The sequence below is a fragment of the Rattus norvegicus genome, chromosome 8, assembly GCF_021556685.1.
Source record: "Rattus norvegicus strain SHRSP/BbbUtx chromosome 8, alternate assembly SHRSP_T2T, whole genome shotgun sequence".
Classification (NCBI taxonomy): Eukaryota; Metazoa; Chordata; class Mammalia; order Rodentia; family Muridae; genus Rattus; species Rattus norvegicus.
In genome coordinates, this window is record NC_141541.1 from 67,008,857 (window position 1) to 67,031,558 (window position 22,702).

The 22,702-nt window shown below is 43.1% G+C and overlaps 1 protein-coding gene across 16 annotated transcripts in view; it reads right to left on the reverse strand.

Annotated features, from left to right (window-relative positions):
• Positions 1-494: 494 nt before the first annotated feature.
• Neo1 (neogenin 1) overlaps positions 495-22,702 on the reverse strand; it is a 152,660-nt gene continuing 130,452 nt past the window's right edge. For 8 of the 16 annotated variants that reach the window (XM_087563915.1, XM_087563914.1, XM_087563913.1 and 5 more), the window contains 7 exon segments: positions 18,933-19,080; positions 14,096-14,334; positions 13,520-13,612; positions 9,726-9,884; positions 5,981-6,244; positions 3,710-3,846; positions 495-2,942 (listed from right to left, as the gene is read on the reverse strand). In XM_087563915.1, coding sequence (XP_087420041.1) covers positions 2,859-2,942; positions 3,710-3,846; positions 5,981-6,244; positions 9,726-9,884; positions 13,520-13,612; positions 14,096-14,334; positions 18,933-19,080 — 1,124 coding nt within the window. In that variant the 3' untranslated portion in view covers positions 495-2,858. 16 annotated transcript variants of the gene reach the window in all.

Genomic DNA, 22,702 nt, shown 5'->3' on the forward strand with positions numbered 1-22,702 from the left:
GCTCTATCCAGGTTTCCAAGTACAGGCTGGCAGCAGGGCAGATGGACACAGAGCTGGAGGGACACTGCACTCTTGATCTAGATCTAGCTCTGTCACAGCTAACAGATGGCAGGGAGCCTGTGGCTGCTGAGGTCAGCACTATTCCAGGCACGGAAACCTGAAAGATCTTAAGAGTGGAACCCTCAGCCTCCCCGGCAGGAAGGCCAACTCAGCATGATACTGGGCACCTCGGGGTAGCTCTGTGCTAGGTGCCATTCCTTGGGCTTCCTCGCCTGCCCCGTCCCCTGGCAGCAACAGCGGGAAACGGACAGGAAGAAGACACATCTTTGGGGCTGGCAGTCAGACACTTCTTTTATTACTTGCTACCTCTGTCCAGATTGCCACTCCACCTCCTGTCTTTAAAGCAGTGAGAGCCACAGAGAAGTCATTAGAAGCTGCAAATAGGAGCCCCCCAAACTTTTAAGGGAAAGAACTTTTTGACCAGACCAGTTTGATTGGATTAAAAAAGTGTATTGGATTTCCAATACTAAATAAAAACATGAAATTGATTTTAAAAAGCCATAGAGTTTTACAGCATCAATTACAGAAAAGGCCGAACAAGTGTGTGCAGGGCCAGTCCCAGCAGCCCTTCAGGCCCCTCAGCCAGGCAGCAGACACATTCGTTCCACACCTCCCTGAAGGAAGCTGCTGAGCACAGCTCAACTAGGACACAAGACACACAATGGTTTAGTTTCCAGAATTACAGGAAAATATAAGACACATCAAATTGTGAAATGGTGTAAGACAGAATAGCTTTGCATTTTCTGAATTTAAAAAAATTCCCCAACTTTTAAGTTACTTTATTTAAAAATACATCCCTCCCCACCCCATCGAAATTCTGTGGCAGTATCCAGGTACCAAGGCCCTGAGGTAACAGAAGTGCTGGGGTCCAAGGGAAGGAATGCTCTAAACAACCTAGCATGCTCTGTGGGCAAAGGCCAGACACTGTCTGAGGAATCTAGCCTCCAGGAGGCCAGAATGCTCTGACAGCTTTTTGTAGGACAGTCAAAGCACACTGGTTGTCCCAGAACCCTGCCTGGTGCTCTTGAAGAGCAACAAGAGTTAGATCACTGCATTTTTCAAATCCCACACCCACAATCATACAAAGAGCTCATCTTGTTGAAAGTAAAAAGGGTAAAACCGACCTAAAAAAGGATAATACAACCCATGTTCCAGGACAGGGAGGCTAGGACAGCCAATGGTAGTCTGAGTGGGCTCACTGGCTAAGGAGCCCAAGCCCAATTTACTTTCTATCCTGTCCTCCAGGGATCTGTTGGAGAAGATGAAGCCTGAGGGTTAGTCTTATACTTTTCATTATACATTAACATAAAAAACAACCAAATACACACCTCAGCTTACCTCTTTAACACTCTGCAGTCTTCTGTGTGTGGCTGAGCCCTCAGTACACCTGGAACCTCCTGCTGCCTCATTCTAACTGGGATTTGGCTGAGCTGCTGGGACAGATGAAGGCACCTGCTTCCACGACCCTCTCTTCACTATTTCTGTTCTCTGCTCCTTACAGAATTAAGTCCAGACACGAGTGGGGAAGCCTCTCATCCTGGTTGATGTGCTCAGGAGAGCTTCTGCAATGTGGGCATGAGGGATGCCTGGCTGAGGGCTGGCACCCAGAGAAGCAGGATTCCTATTTGGAACAGGAAGCCAAGCTCCTGCCTTAGCATTTAACTTTCCAAAGAGAACCAGTAATAGCAACACAAAGGGAGTCTCCCCTGTGCTCTCCAGCTTCTCTGGAGTCAGGCTGAGGCTCTACTTGGCAATTAAACAAACATCCCCAGGGACCTCAGGGTGGACACTCCAAAAAGGAAATGACCAAGATACCAGGGCAGCTAAATCATCAAAACCACCCAGTGTACAAGAATTTATAACCAGATCCGAGCAAAACTCCAGTTGCTATGCAGTGACACAAGATGGACATGCCAGGAAAGGACACTAAAGATACTGCTTCCATTCTCTGCAGGCTTCTGGTACAAAGTACATTGACAGAAACATTCACGGGGCCTCAGCCGCCCCTCCATTTACTATTCCCAATCCCCAACCCCACCCCAATACTGAATCTGACAGAAAGCAGCAAACAAGTCTTTTCAATGTTACATTTCATTCAAATATCCGTAATCTCACAGTGATGAGAGGAGAAAGTCAGGCCTTTAATAATTATAATAAAAAAATAATAAAAATGCTTACAAACAGCAATACAACATGTCCTCCCCTCAAAGTGATGGATTAACAGCTGGCAGAGGATGCAACGTCTCATAATTAAAAAACAGAAACGAAACCCAGAACAAGCCAATGCCTGCCAATGGTGTCAAACCACCTCACTGTCGATGACTTTCCGTAAGGAACTGGGAACAGCAGTCAAGTGTCAACTGCTTGCAGAGGACATCACTTGGCTTCTGATAGTGTTTTAAGGTAAAATAAAATAGGACACAAAATTGTACATAAATGCCAATGTCTACACTCCATAAAAGTGATGCAGTTGCAGCACAGAGACACAGCCACTGACCACAAAGTAAAAGGCAGGTCGTACTTCTTGCCTCTTCTCTGGACACAAAATCTTGGCCCATAGTGCCCAGTCCTGCAGGCTATCAGCAGGCAGAGGGAAGCTGCCTCGACACAAGCATGATCCAGGCTGACCAGAAGGCAGGTGGCTGTGCCCAGAGCCGACCCCACATGGAGGCACTGGCTGGTTTGCTGGCTCCTGCTCTCAAGTGCTGTCCTCTCGTACTCTGTACAATTCCTTGTTTTCAAGGTTCAGTTCCAAGACTTCGAGACTCAGACTTGGAGTCCTGTCCAGGTGAAGGTCATCAAGCCGTTGTGATGGCATTTAGGTCCTTCATGAGTCCTTCCAGGTGGGCCATCTCTTTGGTCAGCTCATCTGGTTCATAGCTCTGCAGAAGGGAGAACACCATTACTAGGAATGATCTGAAGAGCTTCCAGAAAGGATAGCTTGGAGTACCAAGTAGCTGGGCCAGAACTGTCAGAAGAAGCTGGCCTACTGAAACCAGCCTGGTTCCGTAAAATCGGAAGTAGCAGGAAGTACTCAAGGCCATTAATAAAGACGGCATTTTTTGACAATATACAATGCCTTTCTCCTGACATACATATACTCCTCAGCCCACAATGACCTCAAGGCAAAGGTTCTGTTGCTTTCCTCTTCTAGATCTCCGTCAGAGAAATATAGTGTGTGCCTGCATCTCTGGGCTTGAGTATTCTCTTTAGAGAACCCCGTATCTGGAAATGTGGGTGCTGTTTAGTAGGGTTTGAAAGCAATCTTAGGCACTTTCTCTTCCAGTATCCTTCTCAGAAAAGGCACAGAACGGGGAGCTCAGGGGTGAAGGAACGTGTGTATATTCATAGCAGGAAGAAGGCATCAACTAGAAGGGTTAGAAATGAGAGGAAGGATGTGTGTAACTAACTTTGATGGGATGATAAAGCACCTTAAGACTTATCAGAGTAGGTCTGATATCACACCAAACCCATAGCCCATTCCCACAGGGTGTGGAGATGCTCCAAGGACGCCTGCTTGATGAGTGATTACATCTGCTTTATATGCACAGTGGCAAAGACCTCAGTGTACACAAAAGTACAATCAGCTAACAGCGTGCGCACAGCTCCCTTAGGACATCCTGGCTAAGCTGAGGGCCCATGAACTTACACTCTCGGAGTCTTCCAGCATCCTGGTGGCCTCCTGTACCTCAGGGGCACTCGGTACAACCACTGGCATAGGAGGCCGGCTCCTTCCTAAAGTCCCGATGGAGGCTGTTTTCACTGAGTGAAGGTGATGGTTGAGAGCTGAAGGCAAAGGGCGTTATTAGGTTGTGGCTGGGGTTGTATCCACTCGACCTCAGTAGTCCAGCAGGAGTGAATGCTGTTTCAATGTGAGGGATGCCTACAGGCCCAGAGAGGGATCTGCTCTGAGAAGTTACTGAAGCAAGATGGAAGGAAGATGGTAACAGGGCATCCGAGAGGTCAGAGAAACAGTCTGCTGCCTTTAGAACATTATTATTTTCTCCCAGTGGTTCTCAAAGTATGGTGAGCCACAGATACTCATAACTATCTGTGTATCATTCATTACCACACAAGGTAACGCATGCCTTTTTAGCGTGTTTGATTTGTGTTGAGGGTACAGCAACATGGACAAACTGTTCAGAGCTTAGCAATGAAGGCAGTAGCTGTGAGTTACCCAGGGCCATACTGTTATAGTTCAAAAAGTCAACATATTACTCTTACTGAAGCAGTAAGAAACTGTTTTATTAAATATTAACTCTCAATTACATGTAAGAAAGTGCAAATGTTCTGCTGTATGCCACACACAGAACCACCTTCAAGAAGGGAACCATGATAGACTCACTGGCCAGCTGAGGTTCTATCATGTGACAACAAAACTTTTAATTCAAAGGTGACTGACATATGGGTCATTGAGATATTTTCTAGAAATGAAAAGAAGTGGGCTACGAACTTAAGGGAAATATGACGGATACTGCCGATGTTGAAATCAAAGTTCTCAGTGAAAATTACCATTCTGAAAAACTTGTTTCTGTTATCTGACTGTGGAAGCTTCTTATAGACAATAAACGTGTGAATATTTGGAGGATTTTTTTAAGTTAGTGAATCAATGTCCAATGTGTGTTTCAGTGTTACACATCCAAAGCATGAGCTAGACCAATGCAACCCAGTGAGCCAGAGCATGCAGAGTCCATGCACAGACAGAGATCCCATGTTATAAATCAATCTTCAAGATACAACTTGCTGAATTTCCAATGTATCAAAAAAGAATACCCAGACTAGACTTGGTGGCATATATCAGAAATCCCAACACTAAGACAGAAGGATTAAGAATTCTAGACCAGTGTGGGCAATATAGAAGCCCCCTTTTTCCAAACAGGAAGTTCCTAAGTATCTAAAGGTTATGAAAGCGCACTGCCGCTTGTTAACTGTGTACCTGTGAGGGCAGATTTTAACAACCAGAACAACCTGTCACGGTAGACTGAGTATAGGGCAGATAGGAGAAGCCAGCTGCCTTCTGTCAAATCAGACACATACAAGGTAAGGGAAACTGGAAGGCAATAATAGCAGTTCACCAAAAATGGGCAATTTATCTTTTAAATGAAGTAAATACTAAAAATTTTCTTGTATTAATTCCTAATATGATAAATGCTGACACACTCCCTATGTAGAAACAAGATTGTTTTGGGATTCTTAGATTAGTCCATCCATTCTCAGCCCTGGCAGTGGTCCTGATTCGTGTGTCCCTGGACTGGCACTCATCTCTGAAGAGGCTTTGAGAGACTAAAAAAGTCTGAGAACCACAGACTTATTCTGAAACAAACCACAATAAGCAATGGCAGGAGTCCGTTGCTGAGCCGTGAAGTACAGCACATGAGCGCTCACTGTCCTCAGACTCCTGGTTTTCAGCTCTGGCCTCCCTGACCCTTCTGCAGCCTGTAGTGTCCTTTAGAGTGGGGAGATTCCAGGAGCCTAGGCAGGGCGGCTCTGTTGTCCAAACCTGTGCCGCTGGGTTTTAATACCAGGATTACACATAAAACACAGTTCCAAAGTTCAGTCCCTGCCCACCACTACATTATGCTGTGGCTTGTATGTTTTCCCCACAAAGGGGACAATGACACAGAGCTTCTCTAAGTTCCTATGAGAACCTTGGCGGGTATTTGCTTGTTCTTTAAAATGGGAAGTAGGGGGAAGTGGCAGTGGCACACGCCTTTAATGCTAGCACTCAGGAGGCAAAGGCTATCTGGTCTAGACAGCAAATTCCGAGACAGACAGGACCACGCAGAGAAACTCTGTCTAAGAAAAAGGAGGAGGAGGAAGAGGAAGAGGAAGGGGGAGGAAAAGAAAAGGAAAGAAAGGGGATTCGAGGGTGGCATGGGGGAGGCGCCCTCACTCCGGCAGTGCTGCTCTCTTTACTCACCTTGCTGGGACAGTAATGGTGTGCTTGGCAGTGCAGGATCATAGATAGGAGGTCCCGGGGGTGGGATTGCTGGTACGGCGAAGCTCTTCAATGGGTGGGAAGGGCGAACATGAGCTGTGGGAAGACTCTGGCCTGAGTCTTCCTCCTGGGAGCTGGCCAAGTAAGAAGAGCTAGTAGCACCTTCAGGATCCTGATGATCAGTGCAGCATGTTTGAGACGAGGATGCTGGCATGGTGTCCGTGCTGGGGGTATTTCGAACAGATTCTATAGCAGGAAAGCATAATGTTAGTATTTCTTTACTTTTAAAATATGCAGTTGTGGTTACTTCCAGGGGTTCCCTAAGCCTGTCCGATAAGCACTTGAGGAGATCAGTGCTAGTGCAGAGACATATGGATCAGGACGGCGGCCGAGGCTAAGAATGGATGGACTAAACTAAGAATCCCAAAACAATCTTGTTTCAACCAGCTGTTATTTTTCTAGTTATATACGTAGGTAGTTGTAAGTTCATAGATTTAAAGTACTTATTATGGAGTTCTTATGAAGGTTCCAAAGACTAGTGTACACAATTTTTCAAATTTCATTCACTGATTGGTAGTCTTAGAAACTGACCATCCCCAGACAACCATGTCTAGTAACAGAGGCTGGATAAAACCCACCAGCAACTGGCTCTGCCAGCAAGGCTCGTGCAGGTGAGGCCAACGCTCAGATACTGCATGGCCACCACCAACGTGAACGGCTTTGACCTCATGACAATAAAGCCTCCCAGTAGTTTGGGGTTCTGTACCCAGCTGGAGACTGTGTCAAATGAATGGTGTTTTTATCCAGAGACACAGGGAAGGGTTAAGGCTCAGAAAATACAAAGAGGGAGAAGCTCCTAAGGCAGCACAATGGGGCAGGAAAAGCACACCGGAGTTAGCCAGTCCTATATTTTACTTTGATAATACTAGATGAGTGAATGTGGCAAAGTCACTGGGTCTCTGAGTCTTAATTTCTTTATCTATAAAACATGGAGACACATAATTCATTATGTATAAATTATATATGTGTGTGTGTGTGTGTGTGTGTGTGTGTGTATTTATGTATATATCTTGAACTAGCCCTGTACAACAGAGGCTCATTTTGTAGACTACTAAGTGCTTACTCTATGCTAAGCATTTGACATTTATTTCCCAGAGTCACTGAGGCAATGGGAGGGTAAATAAGCAAGTCACCCATAGACAGGCCCAACAGAGCAGAGTTTGAATCCCTGTATTGACTCCCAAGCTCAGGTTCTGAAGCCCTGAATATTTCCTGCCTCTCTATACCTGATGCCCTGCAAAGCAGAAGTAGCCATGTCAGGGACTGAGGAAGATTTTCATACAATGTGAACAGGATAGATCACCAACTCATCCAGAAAGGAGACAGGGAGACTAGCTTGGGCAAAAGGCTGCAAGAGGTAGTTTGAAGGCTTATTCTGACTTTTTTGAGTTTTCAGCTTTAAGAGCAACACTTAAGCTATCTGCAGGAATCGAACCTGCTTCCCTGCCTTTGTGAAAAAGCAGTCCGTCTGCTCCCTTGGGCTCTCAGTAGACAGAACAGACCATACTTTAACTTAAAAGATCCTGGGTGCCAGGGATGAGGATGACGTATGTGTGCTACCCACAACCCGAAGTGGGCTAGAACAATCTCGCCAGGGTCAGACACCTTTCATCCTCTAAAGGAACCCACTTCTCAGCTTGCTCCAGCCATCACTGTGGCTGGCGAGCTGCTGGGAACCATCTGCAGTGATCCAGGCCCAGATAGGAGCTGGTTAGGAAGGGAAATAAGAGGCTGTGAGAGAGAAAAAGGTCTAAGCCTGGACCACATCACCAGATAATAGCCAACATGGTAATTAATTTTGTGTACAAAGGTCTAACTGCCTCAACTATGTTTTACAAAGAGATGGCAGGAAAGCAAGCAAGGACAGCTCAACTGTTTGCATGAGTCACAGCCCTAGCTACTGCCACTGACTAGGTTTGCCTTGTATACTCCAGAGGGCACCAGAACATGCATTCTCCAAGGAAGATGCTCTTCAACCTTGCATACTAAGCTCTAACTAAAATACTAGGCTCAGACTAAAATTTCTGCTTTGGTGAGGGGCTTACCCTAATCCCTTACCTTTCAGAGTTGTTTAAAACCCACAAACTTCACAATGGTCAAACAGAAAGTGCTCTTCTCATGGCAAGCAGTGGTAAATGCCCCTGAGCTAAGACTACTTGGCCAGGTTCCAGTTCTGCACAGCCTCCACACCCAAAGCTTTGAAAGACTTTGGGAGAACCTGGGTTTACTTGTAGATACTGGCTCTATTTTTCAAATAGATCTCTAATGAACTATCACTTTATCCTCTCTGGGATCAAAGCAAGAATTGTGTTAGTAATGTAACCTCTCCCCTTCCTCACTTTCTGTCTCAGCATACACAGAAGAGAACTCTACCAACAATAGTAGATTACTTGATGAGTGCTCAGTGGGAATTTCCAGTCTTCTAATTCCCAAGCCTCTCCTGGTCCAGGACAAAGGAGGACAGGGATAGGCAGACTCAGAGAACTTCCCTTACACTCACACAGTTCCTTATGTGAGGGTTGTGTGGGATGGCTCCTTTAGCCTTCAATATGGCCAAGTGTGGCTGGACACAAACTGTCTTCCTAACCACAGGGTTGGGCTGAAAAGTTCCATTCTGGCCCTCACTGTTCTAGGAGTTCGTGACTCTAAGACAAACGCTGGCTCCCATGTCACTGGCTGGAATAATGATCTATTTCATATGTAGATCTGAAACCTAAATCTGGAAGGACATAGTGGGAAGGCTGTTTTTAGGGGTGGGTTCAAGTAGCACCATCCAAACCAGGAAAGAGTATTGGCAATGTGCAGCATTCAGAGGTATTAGACAGCCCTCTGGACCGCCCTAAAGCTCCGACATTTGTTATTCTGGGTGTATTAATGACTGATCAAAACTTGAGGACAGGGAGATGTTAGCAGTGGTGACTCAAACTTCTAAATATTAAAATTTGAGGCTTTTTTTTTTTAAAATGGAGCTCAATAGAATTTTCCTCATTTTTCAGAACTGCCAACATTTGGTTTTTTACCAGTAATAAACACTAGGGTTTGCAGCTTAAAACTCAGAGATTTAAATGAGCTTGTAGTCAGTGGGAAGCAATAGTCTGTTCTTTTCACTGTCTCATCTTTGTTCTTTTCTCCTTAAAACTGTCTAATGAAGACATGACTTCCAAATGAGGACATGTTTGTCTGGCAAAGCATTTAAGACACACTGAAGATTTTAGACATGTTCCTGTTCCCCTAAGGTGGCCGATGCCTTCTGGATGCTGTCCTTACTTTTGTCCACAGGGCAGTGACCTGCACCTAATGACTGTCCAACATTACAATGACTGAGACAAAGGCAACAACTGGTTTCTGTAAGCCACTCTGAATAACCTTCCCTTTCAAATTGAAAAATTAAAAAAAGGTGGGTTAGAAAAGGTGACAGAGTTAAGGTGTGAGGCTTACTGGAAGAAGAGAAGCGTATGCAATTCAAGTTACTGCTCTTTTTACTAAAATGGCACCTAAACTCCGGGAGAAAGTGCAGTAAGTTTTACAGAAACAAATTTAAATTCATCACAGAAATGTTATAATAAACAAGAAACACTGAAATTTGTAAGTAGGCAAGTCCTTCCCCATTTCCACTTGCCGACTCCTGGAATGCTTCCAACATCTGGGCTTGAGCCTCATCTCTCACCTGTGGAATTGGCCCTGTCTGAAAGGGACATGGATGTGCCAATGGGCCATGGGCTGCTTGGGTGGTAGAGGTGACTGCGGGCTGGAGAAGCGAGGCTGCTGGAGTGGAAATGATGGTGAGGGTTATCGAGGGAATGGATGGGATGGGCACTAATCACAGCTGTGAATGAACACAAGACAGAGAGATGCTTAACATGCTTGCACAGACACATACAAGTCACCCCTTCCCACCTCCCATCAACCCAATCTTCAGCCTTTGGTGGCAGGTGGCTGATAATCAGCCATCAATTTTATATTTGACTTAACAAATGGACACACGTCTAGGCACATGCTACACCTATACACAGTAAGACAGTCTGACGGATATATTCCATCAACACTGGTGATTTTGGAGGGAACGGCAGTCATGATTAAGGGAGTATTTTTCAAGGGAGTATTTTTCTTTGGCTTAACTGCACTTGTGAATTCTATTAAAACATGAATATTATAATATCTATCTGAATTTGTCATAAAATATAAATTGATAAGCAAATAACATTTCTACTTATTATTTCTATTTAACATTCCTATCCTATTTTTTTCTATCTTGCTAAAGGGACATCAGTATGTCCCTGCTAAGGGACATTAGACTCCTTTGAGCATATGCTCAATTAATGGGTATTAAAAAAGAAGCAGTTGTTTAATCAGTTTTAATATCTTGAAAGGAATATAAAAAAATTTAAACCTTAAAATCCAATCTAGTAATATACAGTAGTATAGCATCTTTTATTTCTGTGTTCAGCCTGGGGGCTAAGCCACATCCATTAGCATTGTAAAGTATAAATGGAAATTTCCAAGAGTTTCCTTTCCTAAGGATTCAATTAAGCAAAGAATATATAGTTCTGTGTAGATTGCACACATAACTTCCTATGAAGCCTCTTTAGTGAAGCTTCCTGTTTAACCAGAGATATAATTAGGAAAAAATCATTTGTCATAGGCATTCCTTAGAGCAGGTGAAGCCCATGCTTCTGACGAAGACGACTTGCTGCACACTGCCCAAGCAGGCAAGTGTGCAGGACACAGGGCCTCTCCCTACCCCTTTTCTAAGCCACACTTTCATAACCTTTAGTAGCCACACTGAATCAGCTCTTTGGAGCCTGTTAAATTGTCTTCTGTTGTGTGGACTCTCCACAGATCTTTGCGGGGCTAGACCAACATCACCTTGGGAAGAGAAACCTCAGACCATGAAATAGATGCCAGCTTCTCCAGCTGCTTTCAGGAACTAGAAGCTCTAGCAGGTCCATGGGAAGCAATTACAACTAGAGAAGTTGGCTGACAAGTGTGATCAGTTAGTCTCAGATCAAGATCTCCCTGGGCAAGAGAAGCAGTTTTCATAGTGAAATGCTTCAGAATCAGATTTTCCAAATTTCAGGTTGGGGTGAAGTAGTTAAATTGAGCCTGACCTAGGAAGTGCAAATTGTAAGCATTCTTGGGTGAAAGAAAACCAGAATGAACTTGATTTTCTTTTAAAAGCTATTTCAACTGTTTCTAAGTAAGTGAAAGTGAATGCTTTGGTGTAGAATGAAGTCAGCTGAATGTGAACTTGCAGGTCTGACCTCATCCGGAGGCCAGCAAGCCCACCTAGCTTTTTCAGACCTAGGTATGTGGATGCCAGGTGCATGGCTCCAACTTCAACACAGGACCCAGAGCTCAAGGAATGCAAGCTTGTAAGGACCCCTGGGTAGGTTTCAAAAAGGATCTCAAAGCCCTGACTGTACCTAGGCACCTGGTTTCTGAGTTTTGAATGAAAGATTCTAATATCTATCCAATTTGGGCACAAATTACATAATACTGTGTACTCATATGTACATATTCTTTCCACAACCAAGCCAACCAACCAAACCAAACAAACAAATCAAGAGAGAAAATGGTTTCAACTGGAATTGTATCTTTTTCCCTTGACATATTTAATAAATCTAGAAAGTGTTTAATTTTCTAAGTCATAGAAATAAGCATTTCAGGTAAGAACTAAGAGCTTAGAACACACAAATTACCATCTTCTTATGAGTAAAAACAACCAAACCAAACCCCAAATGAAATAGATTAATTTGCTCTTTTTTTGTGTTTTTCAACTGGGGGTATTCACATTAGGAACCTGTAGAAAAAAATATGTTTTCCCCCTTGTATGCTTCCAAGTTTAAGACTTTCTTTCTGTAATGGGCATTAAGCGTAAGTTACTTTGTACAAAAATTATTTATTTTTAAAGAAACAGCCTCATTCTTTCAGAGCTGATCTCCCTTTACAATCCAGTATCTCCTCTGGCCGTAGACTGGGAGGCACGCGTGAGTGAGGGGAGACAATGTGCATGCGTGGAGGTTCCGTTGCGAGTGTGGATGAGAGCAGGTTTTCAGCAGAATCTTTATCTCACCATTGTTGGCACAGATGCAGCTAAGTATTCTCTTAACTGCAAGACCCACAGACCAGCAAGTCTGAAAATAATGACTTATCTCATTGCCTTCCCCACTTTGGAGACAGGGTCTGACTGACAGCCCAGGCTGTCCTTGAACTGACTTTTGACTCAGCCTCCTAAGTGCTGGGATTATAGTTATTTACCACCATGCTTGGCACTTTTTGATTTTTAAAAAAGATTAGCTTCATTATTTTAAGCTATGTGTGTGTGTATGTAGGTTTGTGCACCCGAGTGCTATGTTCATAGGGGCCAGAGGTGAGAGAGATCCCCTGAAGCTGGAATTGCAGGCGGCTGTGAGTGGTGGGAACTGAACTTGGTTCTTCTGCTCTAACTACTGAGCTATCTCTTCAGCAGACTCCTCTCTTCATTCTCAATAGAAACATTTAACTTATTCTTAATTTAATTTATTATGAAAAGAGGTCGAGCAACATATATGCTTGACAAAATGAAGCATGGATCAACGGTGAAAATGTTTTAAAAACTCCATGCTACAAACACAAAACAACTTTAAAAAGTCTACTAAATAAGTTAAAATCTCATAGATGCTTGTTGCTGCTGACCATGTGGCAAGAGGCCTAAAGCATCTGAATGGCATTTAGAAAGCTCAGCCGCAGTCTTAAGAGATGCTTCCTGTCTCTTCTGTGGACATGCTGTTTGAGTTCAGGGAGAGCATACACTTGCCTCCTTCTGTGAGAGTACAGAAATTTTTTTTTTTTAAAAAATGATCATGTGTTTGCACAGGAACATGTATGCCATAGAGTGCATGTGCCACAGTGTAGGCGTAGAAGCCAGACAACTCTTAGGAGTTGATTTTTCCCTCACTATCATGGGAAGTGGAAAGCCAGCTTAGGTCTTAGGTCTGCACATAAGAATCTCTAGAACCATCTTGCTAGTTGGTAAGTTAGCTCCTGAATCTATTTATCTATAACTTAAAAATGTTACAAGAATATTTAATTATTATTTTCATGTATATGGATGTTTTACCCATATATATGTCTGTACACAATGTATACGGCTGATATCTATGGAGACCAGAAGAGGGTGTCAGGTTCCCTTGAAACTGGAGTTACAGACAGTTGTGAGCCACCATGATGGTGCTGGGAACTGCACCTCAGTCTTCTGGAACAGTAGTCAGCGTTCTTAAGCACTGAGTCATCTCTGTAGCTCAAGAATAACATTTATTATGAAATACAACAATGGTTTGGTATTTTTCCTGTAAAGGGCCACAACATTGGCAGTTGTCTTTCTGTCTTGGAATCAAGAGAAGTTAAAGATGCACTCATAGGTATTTCCTACCATGACACAGAAGACTGGTAGCACTTGAGGAAAGAGAAGCTTCTACTTACGCTGAGGTGGCTGAGAGTCAAAGGGCATCATCATTTTTGGTCTCATTCCCCTCCTTCCAGCCAGGGTAGACATGCTGTCCTCTGACTCATGCCCTGGATATAAAGCATAAAGGTTAGCAGCAAGCATCTGCCCTAGACCCCTGAGTAGCCTCCACAGTAATACATTTCCACGGGAGGATTTGGGATTCACTAATGATGCCCAGGCAAGGCATTTCCATTTACAGTATCATGGGAATTCCTGCTGAGATTCAAAGAGGATGATATGATGGTGCACACTGTACTTTAGTGTAGAAGCTTCTGGTATCACAAAGGTTCTGAATGCCACAGTGACATCTGAGTCCAGTGAAAAGGACGCAATCCAATGTATGAGCATGAGTTAGGTGGCACAAATGCTTGACTGAAGCCTGCTGAGATTTACAAAGATCTAGAAGGTTGCTCTTAAATGATACATAACCTCTTCCCGTCTATGACAGATAGCTACTGTTCATCAAATGCTGAAAAAAAATCCCAAGATACACATTTCTTTAAAACTAAACTAAATTACCAAATTTCAACCTTACAAAGTAAAAACAGTACCTCTGTATGAATTCCGCCTTTGATGGATATTGCTATCCATGGAATTGTCGACTGGTGTGATATCTTGAGAGTTCCGAGGGATTGGAGTATCAGTCATGACAGGGTTTGGATCTGGAGACTTGTCAATAGGCTTCAACTCCAGCCTCTCATGATGGATCCACAGGTCCGGAGGCTTCACGTCTTTGCAATTGCCCTTGTACTTATGGGAGCCGTTCACTGATTTGCACGCAGCTCGTTTCCTGGGCACAGGATTAAGAGTGATTGTCAAAACACTGTGATTAAAATTGATTTACTACTAGGTGTGGTAGCACTAGTCTATAATCCCAACTACTTGGGAGGCAGAGGCAGAGAGATAAAATAGTGAAGATCTGTGTAGGCTACAGTGTTAATTCAAGGCCAGCCTAAGCGACTTAGCAAGACTTACTCTCAAAACAAAGAGTAAAAAAGGCACTGTAGCTGAGTAGCCAAGTGTCTGTCTAGCATGTGAGGCCTAAATACAACCCCCAATTAAAACAAAACTACTCCAACCCAAAGTAAAACAGTGACAAACCCTGCCCTTCTGAGAGATGCTTTAAACGAGGGCAGAAACGCAAACAGACAATCAGCAGCAAAACGACCACAAACCAGAGACAAATGGTCTAGTTCTGGAAAAAGTAAATGTGTTTTTGTTGTGTTCATACAGACACTATGCCAGAGTATATTTGAATATTGTCCTTTTTATATTAAAAGATTGAGATAACAATTAAAAATGAAACTTCAAAAGCAGAAGGCTCCTTTACAAGTTTCCACTTGATGAAGGAAGGGCAAGAAGTAAAACTCCAACAACGAGAAAAGGTAAAACCCTGTGGCTGGCAGAGAAAGGAAGGAGTCACGTTCCAGGTAACCCACAGGACTATGCGGTGAGTGGAGCCCGGCATGTGGTAACAGTCCCCACTGTGCCGAGTCTCTGCCAGTACTCATTCATGCTTTCCCACTCAATAACCACATATTAGGCACCTTGCTCCTGTCAGAGCCTCTGCCACACTGCTGTGCCCTCAGCACTTTTGGTCAAGTGACGAAAATGACACTCAACTATTTTTAAATGCTCTGAACTTACCAAAGGCCAAGTGTTAATCTAAATAGTTGGAGCTCAGATAGAGAGGAGAAATGTACAAGAAGTGACTTTTACGCTGAGACATAATGGGGACAGAGGAGCTGCCGTGGACTCATATACGAGAGGGACTCTGCAAAGTCCTGAGTGATGAGAGCATGAGCCCTGAGGAGGAGCCTGGGAAACAGTGCTGCTCGGAAGGCAGTCAAGAACCAGGTCAGAGAGAGCTTCTATAGCAGCACTAAGAATGAGCGTCCCTCTCAGAAATGAGAAATCAGTCAGTGGCTTTAAGCAAGAGAGTAACAAGGTCGATCTGCATTAAAACTTTATCCCTACTATCTTGTGAAACGTGGATTTGTGAGGTAGAGGGCTGGAGGGACTCTATCAATGCTGGCCTATGACAGTGGGAGGCAAATTTGAAACGTATTTAGGAGACAGAAATATAGGACTTAGTGAGGGAATGAACACAGATTCGGTGGGGGCAAAGAAAAGAAAAGTAAATGGTGAGGTCAAGGTTTCTGACCCAGGCCACTTATTCACAGTGGGAAGAGTTTCACTGAAAATATTATGGATTGGTTTGGACATGTTTGTAGTAGTTACTTTTCTTTGCTACAACAGACTATCTGACCTGAAGCAGTTTAAGGAAGGGTTTATTTTGCCTTACAGTTTGAGGGAATACATTCCACCATGGCCAGAAGGCATGGTACTAGGAGGTTGCTGGTCACATTGAACCTGTAGTCAGGAAGGAGACATTACACAGGAAGAGGACTGAGCCATAAACCCTAAAGGCTAACCCCAGGGATACTTCCTCCAACAAGGATCCATATCCCAAAGTTTCCATAACCTTAATAGAGCCACTGGCTGTGGACCAAGTGCTCAAATGCAGGAGGCTAAACAAGTCGGCGTGTTTCACATCTAAGCAGTATGCTGAGTTTAAAGAAGAAATGTAACTGAGCCAGCAGGGGATGTATGTCTGATACTCAGAAGACAGAGGCCTGGCTGCAAATAGAAATATAGTTTCTGGGAAGCACATAGAAAATGAAACCACAGAGCTACATGAAATCACATGGAACAGACTGGAGAAAAGAGAAGCCCTGACAGGCCCCGAGGAGCGTGTAACCGAATGAAAACAACTGTGGTGGAATAGTTGGAACAGAAAGTACATTAGAAAGGACTAAAGCTTGAACATGTAAACAAGTACAGTGGACCTTTATATCTGGGCTTCATAGTCTCAGCTTCAACCAACTTTAGATTGACATTATATTGTTTTTAAATTTCACTGAATATGTCAACTTCTGCTTGTCATTATTCTTGAAGCAATACAGTATAAAAATCATTTGTATGGCAATTACTTGGTAGCCATATATGATTAATATGGAGATCCTTCTACAAACTAAGAGGGCTGGGCTGCCACCAGGCAAAGTGATCTTAAAGGGGTGCTGTCACACATGCGTTATCACTGTAAGTTACTATTCCTAGACGACCACTGGACACAGTGGCACACTCCTATGACACCAGCAGTTTCATTTACTTTGAATTTTAACTCCTTCTAAAGCACTGTGGAACTCTTTGTCCTGTGTGTATATTCACTTTGTTTTTAGGTACTATTAAAGATCCCAGGCATACTAGTAATAGCTGTTAAGACCAAGAACTTACAGATAAATAAATGAAGTACCAAACCCAGACACTTGCAGAAATGTTCTAAAAGAGCTGACTTTCAGGCTCTTAAGGAAACAGTTTTCTATAATCAAAACCAGAGGACAGCCCCTCTTCTCTTGGAAAAGAGATGCAACCTAAACTATAGAAAGAAACTATTTAAGAAGAGAGATTTAAAAATCACATGACTTATCTGTCATAAAGTCATTCAAATAGCAACTACAGGACAGCTTATTACCTGCCCTATGTATTAAAAACAAATACATCAGCTGGACATGGTGGCCCATGCCTTTAATCCTAGCACCAGAAGCAGAGATAAGTGGATCTCTGTGAGTTTGAAGCCAGCCTAGAATAGCAGGTTCCAGGCCAAGACGACATAGTGAGACCTGTCTCTCTGTCTCTGTCTCTGTCTCTGTCTCTCTCTTTCTCTCTCTCTCTCTCTCTCTCTCTCTCTCTCTCTCACACACACACACACACACACACACACACACACACACACACACACACACACACGTACACACTCACGCCCACATGAAATACTGATATTAGGCTAATAGTCTCCTACCTTTGCTGGCACACAGGCTGGTGTATAACAGCCGAGGTAAGGGTCTGTTTTGCTTGCTGTATACGTATACAGATGCACTTTCTGACTTTTCTGGTAAAGTACATAAGCAGAATCTTTCTTCACCCCACTAAACGTTCTATTTTTATCAACTCAATGTTTCACTTCTCATTTTTTTCATGTATGCATACATGTGTGTGTGGGGTTCAGCGATTGACATCTGTGTCTTCCTCTATTACTCTACACTGTGTTTTTTGAAACAGGTCTATCTCTAAACCCAGAGCTCACTGACTGACAAGGCTGTCGGGTGGAGGAGCTTGAGGGATCTATTTGTCACCCCTCTTCCAGTCCACACTGCTGGACTTAGGGAAGTACTCTGCTGAGTTTGTTTTCTGAACGTAGGTACTGGGACTGGAATTCAGGCCCTTGTGTGTGCATTAGAAGCACTTTTTTCACTGAAGCATGTCCCCAGCCCTTCTTAGTTTTTAAAACTTTTTTTTGTTGTTATTGTTAAAAAACTAAGATTCATGCCTAGAGAGATGGCACAGAAGAAACGGCTTTTTCAGAGGACCTGAATTTACTTCCAAGTATCACTGTGGCTTGGCACACAACTATAACTCTAGTTTCAGAGGGACCTGATGCCTCTGGCCTCTGTGGGCACCTATACTCATGTGCATATACCTGCCTACATATACATATCTAATAACAGTAAAATACTAGGACACACACATAAAGGCTAGCCCAGACTGTACAGAGTCAGAGCTTTGATGCTACTGTCTTTCTTTTCATTCTTGTCCTATTAGAAGGTCTTTGGAGGAAATAATACGTAGTTACTGTGTGCTCTCCTATGGCTGACAGTGCCTTCTTCTAAAATCTCTTCTGAGGACCTGCCTATGGACCACTTCCTAACCAGGTCTCCCTACTCAGAAATGCCATGAAGACCCCTGCTTGCAGATGCAAACTTTTTGGCCTGAGACAGGGGAAGATATTTTCAAACTTTTTATTTTTTTAAAGATTGAGTTTTATTTTTAATTTCATGCATACTTCTGCAGAGATCAGAAGAAGGTGTCAGATTCCCCTGAAGCTGGAGTTACAGGTGACTATGAGCCATCCAAAGTAGGTGCTGGGAACAGATTTGTGTCCACTACAAAACTGTACATGCTCTTAACTGCTGAGCCACCTTCCCAGCCCCCTCAGTTGCAAACATTTTAAGGAGCTTGTTGAGGCTCAGAAAAGTCAGTCTTAAATTTCTTAGGGGGTTTCTTTTTCTCTTGCCTCTTCTTCAACTTGTGTTCATTAGATGGCAGGAATATGTCAGCTCTGTTAAAATGTTATGGGACTTGTCATAATATGCAAGATCCCTACGATATTCCCCAGGGGGGAGGAGGTATGACTGCATCTAAAGTGGCTTTTTCTGTACTTTATGTTTTTTGGTTTTTTTTTTTTTAAATTCTTTGCATCACTCTAAAAACAGAAGCAACACATAAGAAGAAGAAACAAAAATAGGGTTACATTTTAGGGATCCTTACTTCTTCTGGTGAGAGGTGGTGCGCCGGGTACAAAAGACAGCAATGATCACAACCACTACGATGGTGATGACGCCGATGGAGACAATGATGACCAGCAGCATATTGCTGTCTAGAGGAGAGGTGGGGCTCCCATGGGGGCTGTTGCTGCCTGCACAGGGAAAGTGGTACAAACGTAATGAGTTAGGTGACTTTAAAAAATATATTCAGTCAGCTCTATCGAACTATTTCAAGGTATTTCACACGAACGCCCTTCATAACAGTTATCACGGTACTGCATACATAGAGTGCCGCTCGAGGAAACGATCTCTAGGCTATAAATGCCTAAGGATTTAAGAGTCTGCCCTACACGCGGGGATTGGCAGAGAGGTCTACTTAATGAATAGCATACAACAAAACCTTCAAGTGTACTGATATTCTAGAGTTCTCTAAGCACCAAGGTTCAGATACATTTTAATAAGTTAAGTGTTTTGCTTTTCTGGGGTCTTGTAAGATGAGCAAATTCATTTTTAAAAGTCCATTTGGTGCTGTAAAGATGTTTTTGTCTTGCAAGCATAAGGACCCAGGTTTCATCCCCAGAACCCATTAAATAAAAGCTGTGCATGGTTATATAAGTTTATAATCCCAGTGCTAGAGAAGCAAGGCAGGCGTAGCCGTGGTAGACAGAGCATTAGAGCTCAGAGGTTAGGCAGCAAAGCCTACTTTGTGTGAGCTGCAAAGTGAGAGACCATGTCTTCAAAGGTGGACACAGCTTGGCATCTGTACATACTCACCCACAACTACCCACAGCACCATTGCTAAATCCTTTGGGTTTTTTTGTTTTGTTTTTGTTTTTTGTTTGCTTTCAAAAATCATATAAAATGTACAGCTATATATAAAGCAAAAAGTTTTCCTTAACATGTAGATGTCTGAGATTACAAAAATCACTGTTTGAAAAATAATCTTTCTTCATAAGCATACAGATGAGAGTCCATTTCCTTATTCAACTCCAGCAAGAAGTAGGTCTGTACTGGGTCATTTGACAATTATTCCTGAGTGGTTACTATAAGCCACATATTGCTGTATGTATTCAAGATACAACAGTGAAGAGCATAAACATGAGTGCTGGGGGTGGGAGTTGGCACAAACAACAAACAGGTAAGAAACTACTAGTTAAGAATGCTATGAAAAAGGAAAAGAAAAAAAAGTGGGGATACAACTCAGAGTGACTGTGTGGCTGACTCAGACTGAGCAGGTGAAAAGCTTTTCTGAATCCAGTGTGGCTTTGTCTCAAGTATAAGGTCTCTTTCACAATCCTGGAGAAGCAAGGCCTGGGTCTGCATTACATATCCCCAGACAGTGACTGAACAGATAAGTCATGCAGAAAACAGCGCGTAGAACACTCAATCTGGACTCGAAATTCAACTTATTTCCATCTGTTTAACTGTATCAAACAAAGTTTTTATAAAAGAAGCTTCTCCTTGAAATTAAAGAAGAAAGTTCCCATCATACAAAGGTCTGAGAGAGGACACTCGAGGAGAGTGGTTCTCAACCTTCTTAGTCCTGTGACCCTTTAATACAGTTCCTCATGTGTAGTGACCCTCAATCATAAAATTATTTTCGTTGCTACTTCATAGCTGCAATTTTACTCTGTTATGAGTTGAAATGCAAACGTCTGATATGCAGGATATCTGAAGTGTGACCCCTGTGGGGGTCTGAAATCATAGGTTGAGAACCACTGCTTCAGAGGGAGGAAACAGGAAGCAGAAGGACCCTGACGCGTGCTTACCGGTTTGTTACTAACAACGCACTGCGCTGTAGCAGATGCAAAGCTGTGCCACTCTCCAAGGCACTGAGAGTGAGCGAATGCTCAGCTAGACACGGGACGCTGCATCAATTCCTGCCCCCCCCCCCCCGACCACAAAGGCTCAGGAAACACTACAGAAGGGGTGTCCCTGTCTGGCACTAGGATTTTTTAGACTGTGTGGTGGCACATACTGTAAGACTGACACTTTGAAGAATGACGCAGGAAGACCACACAAATTGAGTCCAGTTTGGGTCACACAGTGAATTCCAGGCCTGATCCTACCTCAAAACCAACCAACCAATCAACCAGAAACAAAGTATGTAAGAAGTGGCTGTTGTGGAAGGAACTCTTATCAAGAAAGGCATGAAAACAGCTGGGGAGACTGCTCAGCGCTGTGCCCGGAGTCTGAATCCCGGGTGTCCACATACAGACTAGAAATGGTGGAGTACAATTAAAACCTGGTGGGGCAGAGACAGGCAGATCCAGGGCTTGCCAGCTAATAAACAGAGCACTAGGTTCCTAAACCAAATCTTTTCTCATTGTGGGGGAATCCCTTCCAACAACACTGGATTATCTGACCTCCCAACTTCGATTCTATAATTTTACTGACATCTAAGTAGAGTACTAAATCTCAGGCTGATTTTGAATGGCTTAAGAGCTTACTCTTTTATATTTGGTTCAATCATTTTTATCCTTCATTTCTAAGAAAAAGCTAAGCAGACAACTTAAAACTGTACATACTGACCTTCAAGGAGATAACATTTTGATATTTGGGAAAGACTACAGTACTAGAGCCAACAAAATTAACCATATTGTTAACTCAACACTGCTAGTAACAGAAGTGCTGAACTACTGGGCTCCATTCTTGCAAGGTGGGACCAACCTGAAAACTAAAGGCCAGGGAGCTGGGGTATGAGACTAAGCAGAAGAGAACATATTTCTTGTTACATTCAACACAAATAAGTTTCAGCATTTACCTGAATTTAACTTCTAGGTATGAACTGGACAAAAGCTGTTGTCTAGAACAGAGTAAGAAGGGGCCACCAAAGGGGCTGTCAATACTCTTGCCTGAGGTCATATCACATGCATCTCTCTCTGTTTGAATGGACTATTGGACAGCTTCTTTCTTTATCCTCTTGACCTCACTGTCTCAATCAATTCTTCACTGTTCTCAGACTAATAATAGCAGACATTGAAAAAATGGAAGTGTTGGTATATCAGTAGTGTCAGACATTTTACATATTCAACTTATAAAGCCCAGAGTTCTTAGCAATCTAAGAATGTGGGCTTCTGTTAAGCTAGTTCTAACCTACTGTGCACTTCTACCCCAGCTGCAGGCAGTGGAACCCTACAGAGGGCAGGTGGGGCTGCTACGCCTCTGCATGTGCTGTTAGAGCTTCCTGGAAGGCCTGATGCCCATTTTGACATTTGGTAAGTTTTCCCCTCTAAAGATTATTTTTGTTTATGTGTATGTATATGAGTATGTTGCATGTGTGTGGGTGCCTATGGAGGCCAGAGGAGGGCACCGGACCTCTGGAACTAGAATTAAAAGTGGTTGTGAGCCACTCAAGCTGAGTGAGTAATGGGAACTGCATTCCAACTTACTACTCGAGTAGAACATACTCTTACCTGTTGAGCATCTCTCCAGCTCCCAGTTTTCTATGACCTTTAGGACTTCATATATCTATTCATATTCATATACATAATCTTTTATTAAGTGTTCCTACTTTTCTACCAGGTACTTTTTTACTTTTCCTCCTCCTATCTTCTGTTTTAGAGTCTGAATCTTCAAAATACAATGTACAATTGGATACATAAATAAAAGATAAAGGGATAATTACTTTCTCACAATCTTCATATGATACTGTCTATTGCTCAATATGCAACAATTGCATGAGGGTAGTATAAAACTTCATGAAGCATTCAGGTCTGTCTTCTAAAAGTCAGCTGGCTCCCCTGAAGTACGGGCATTAGGCTGACAGCTGGA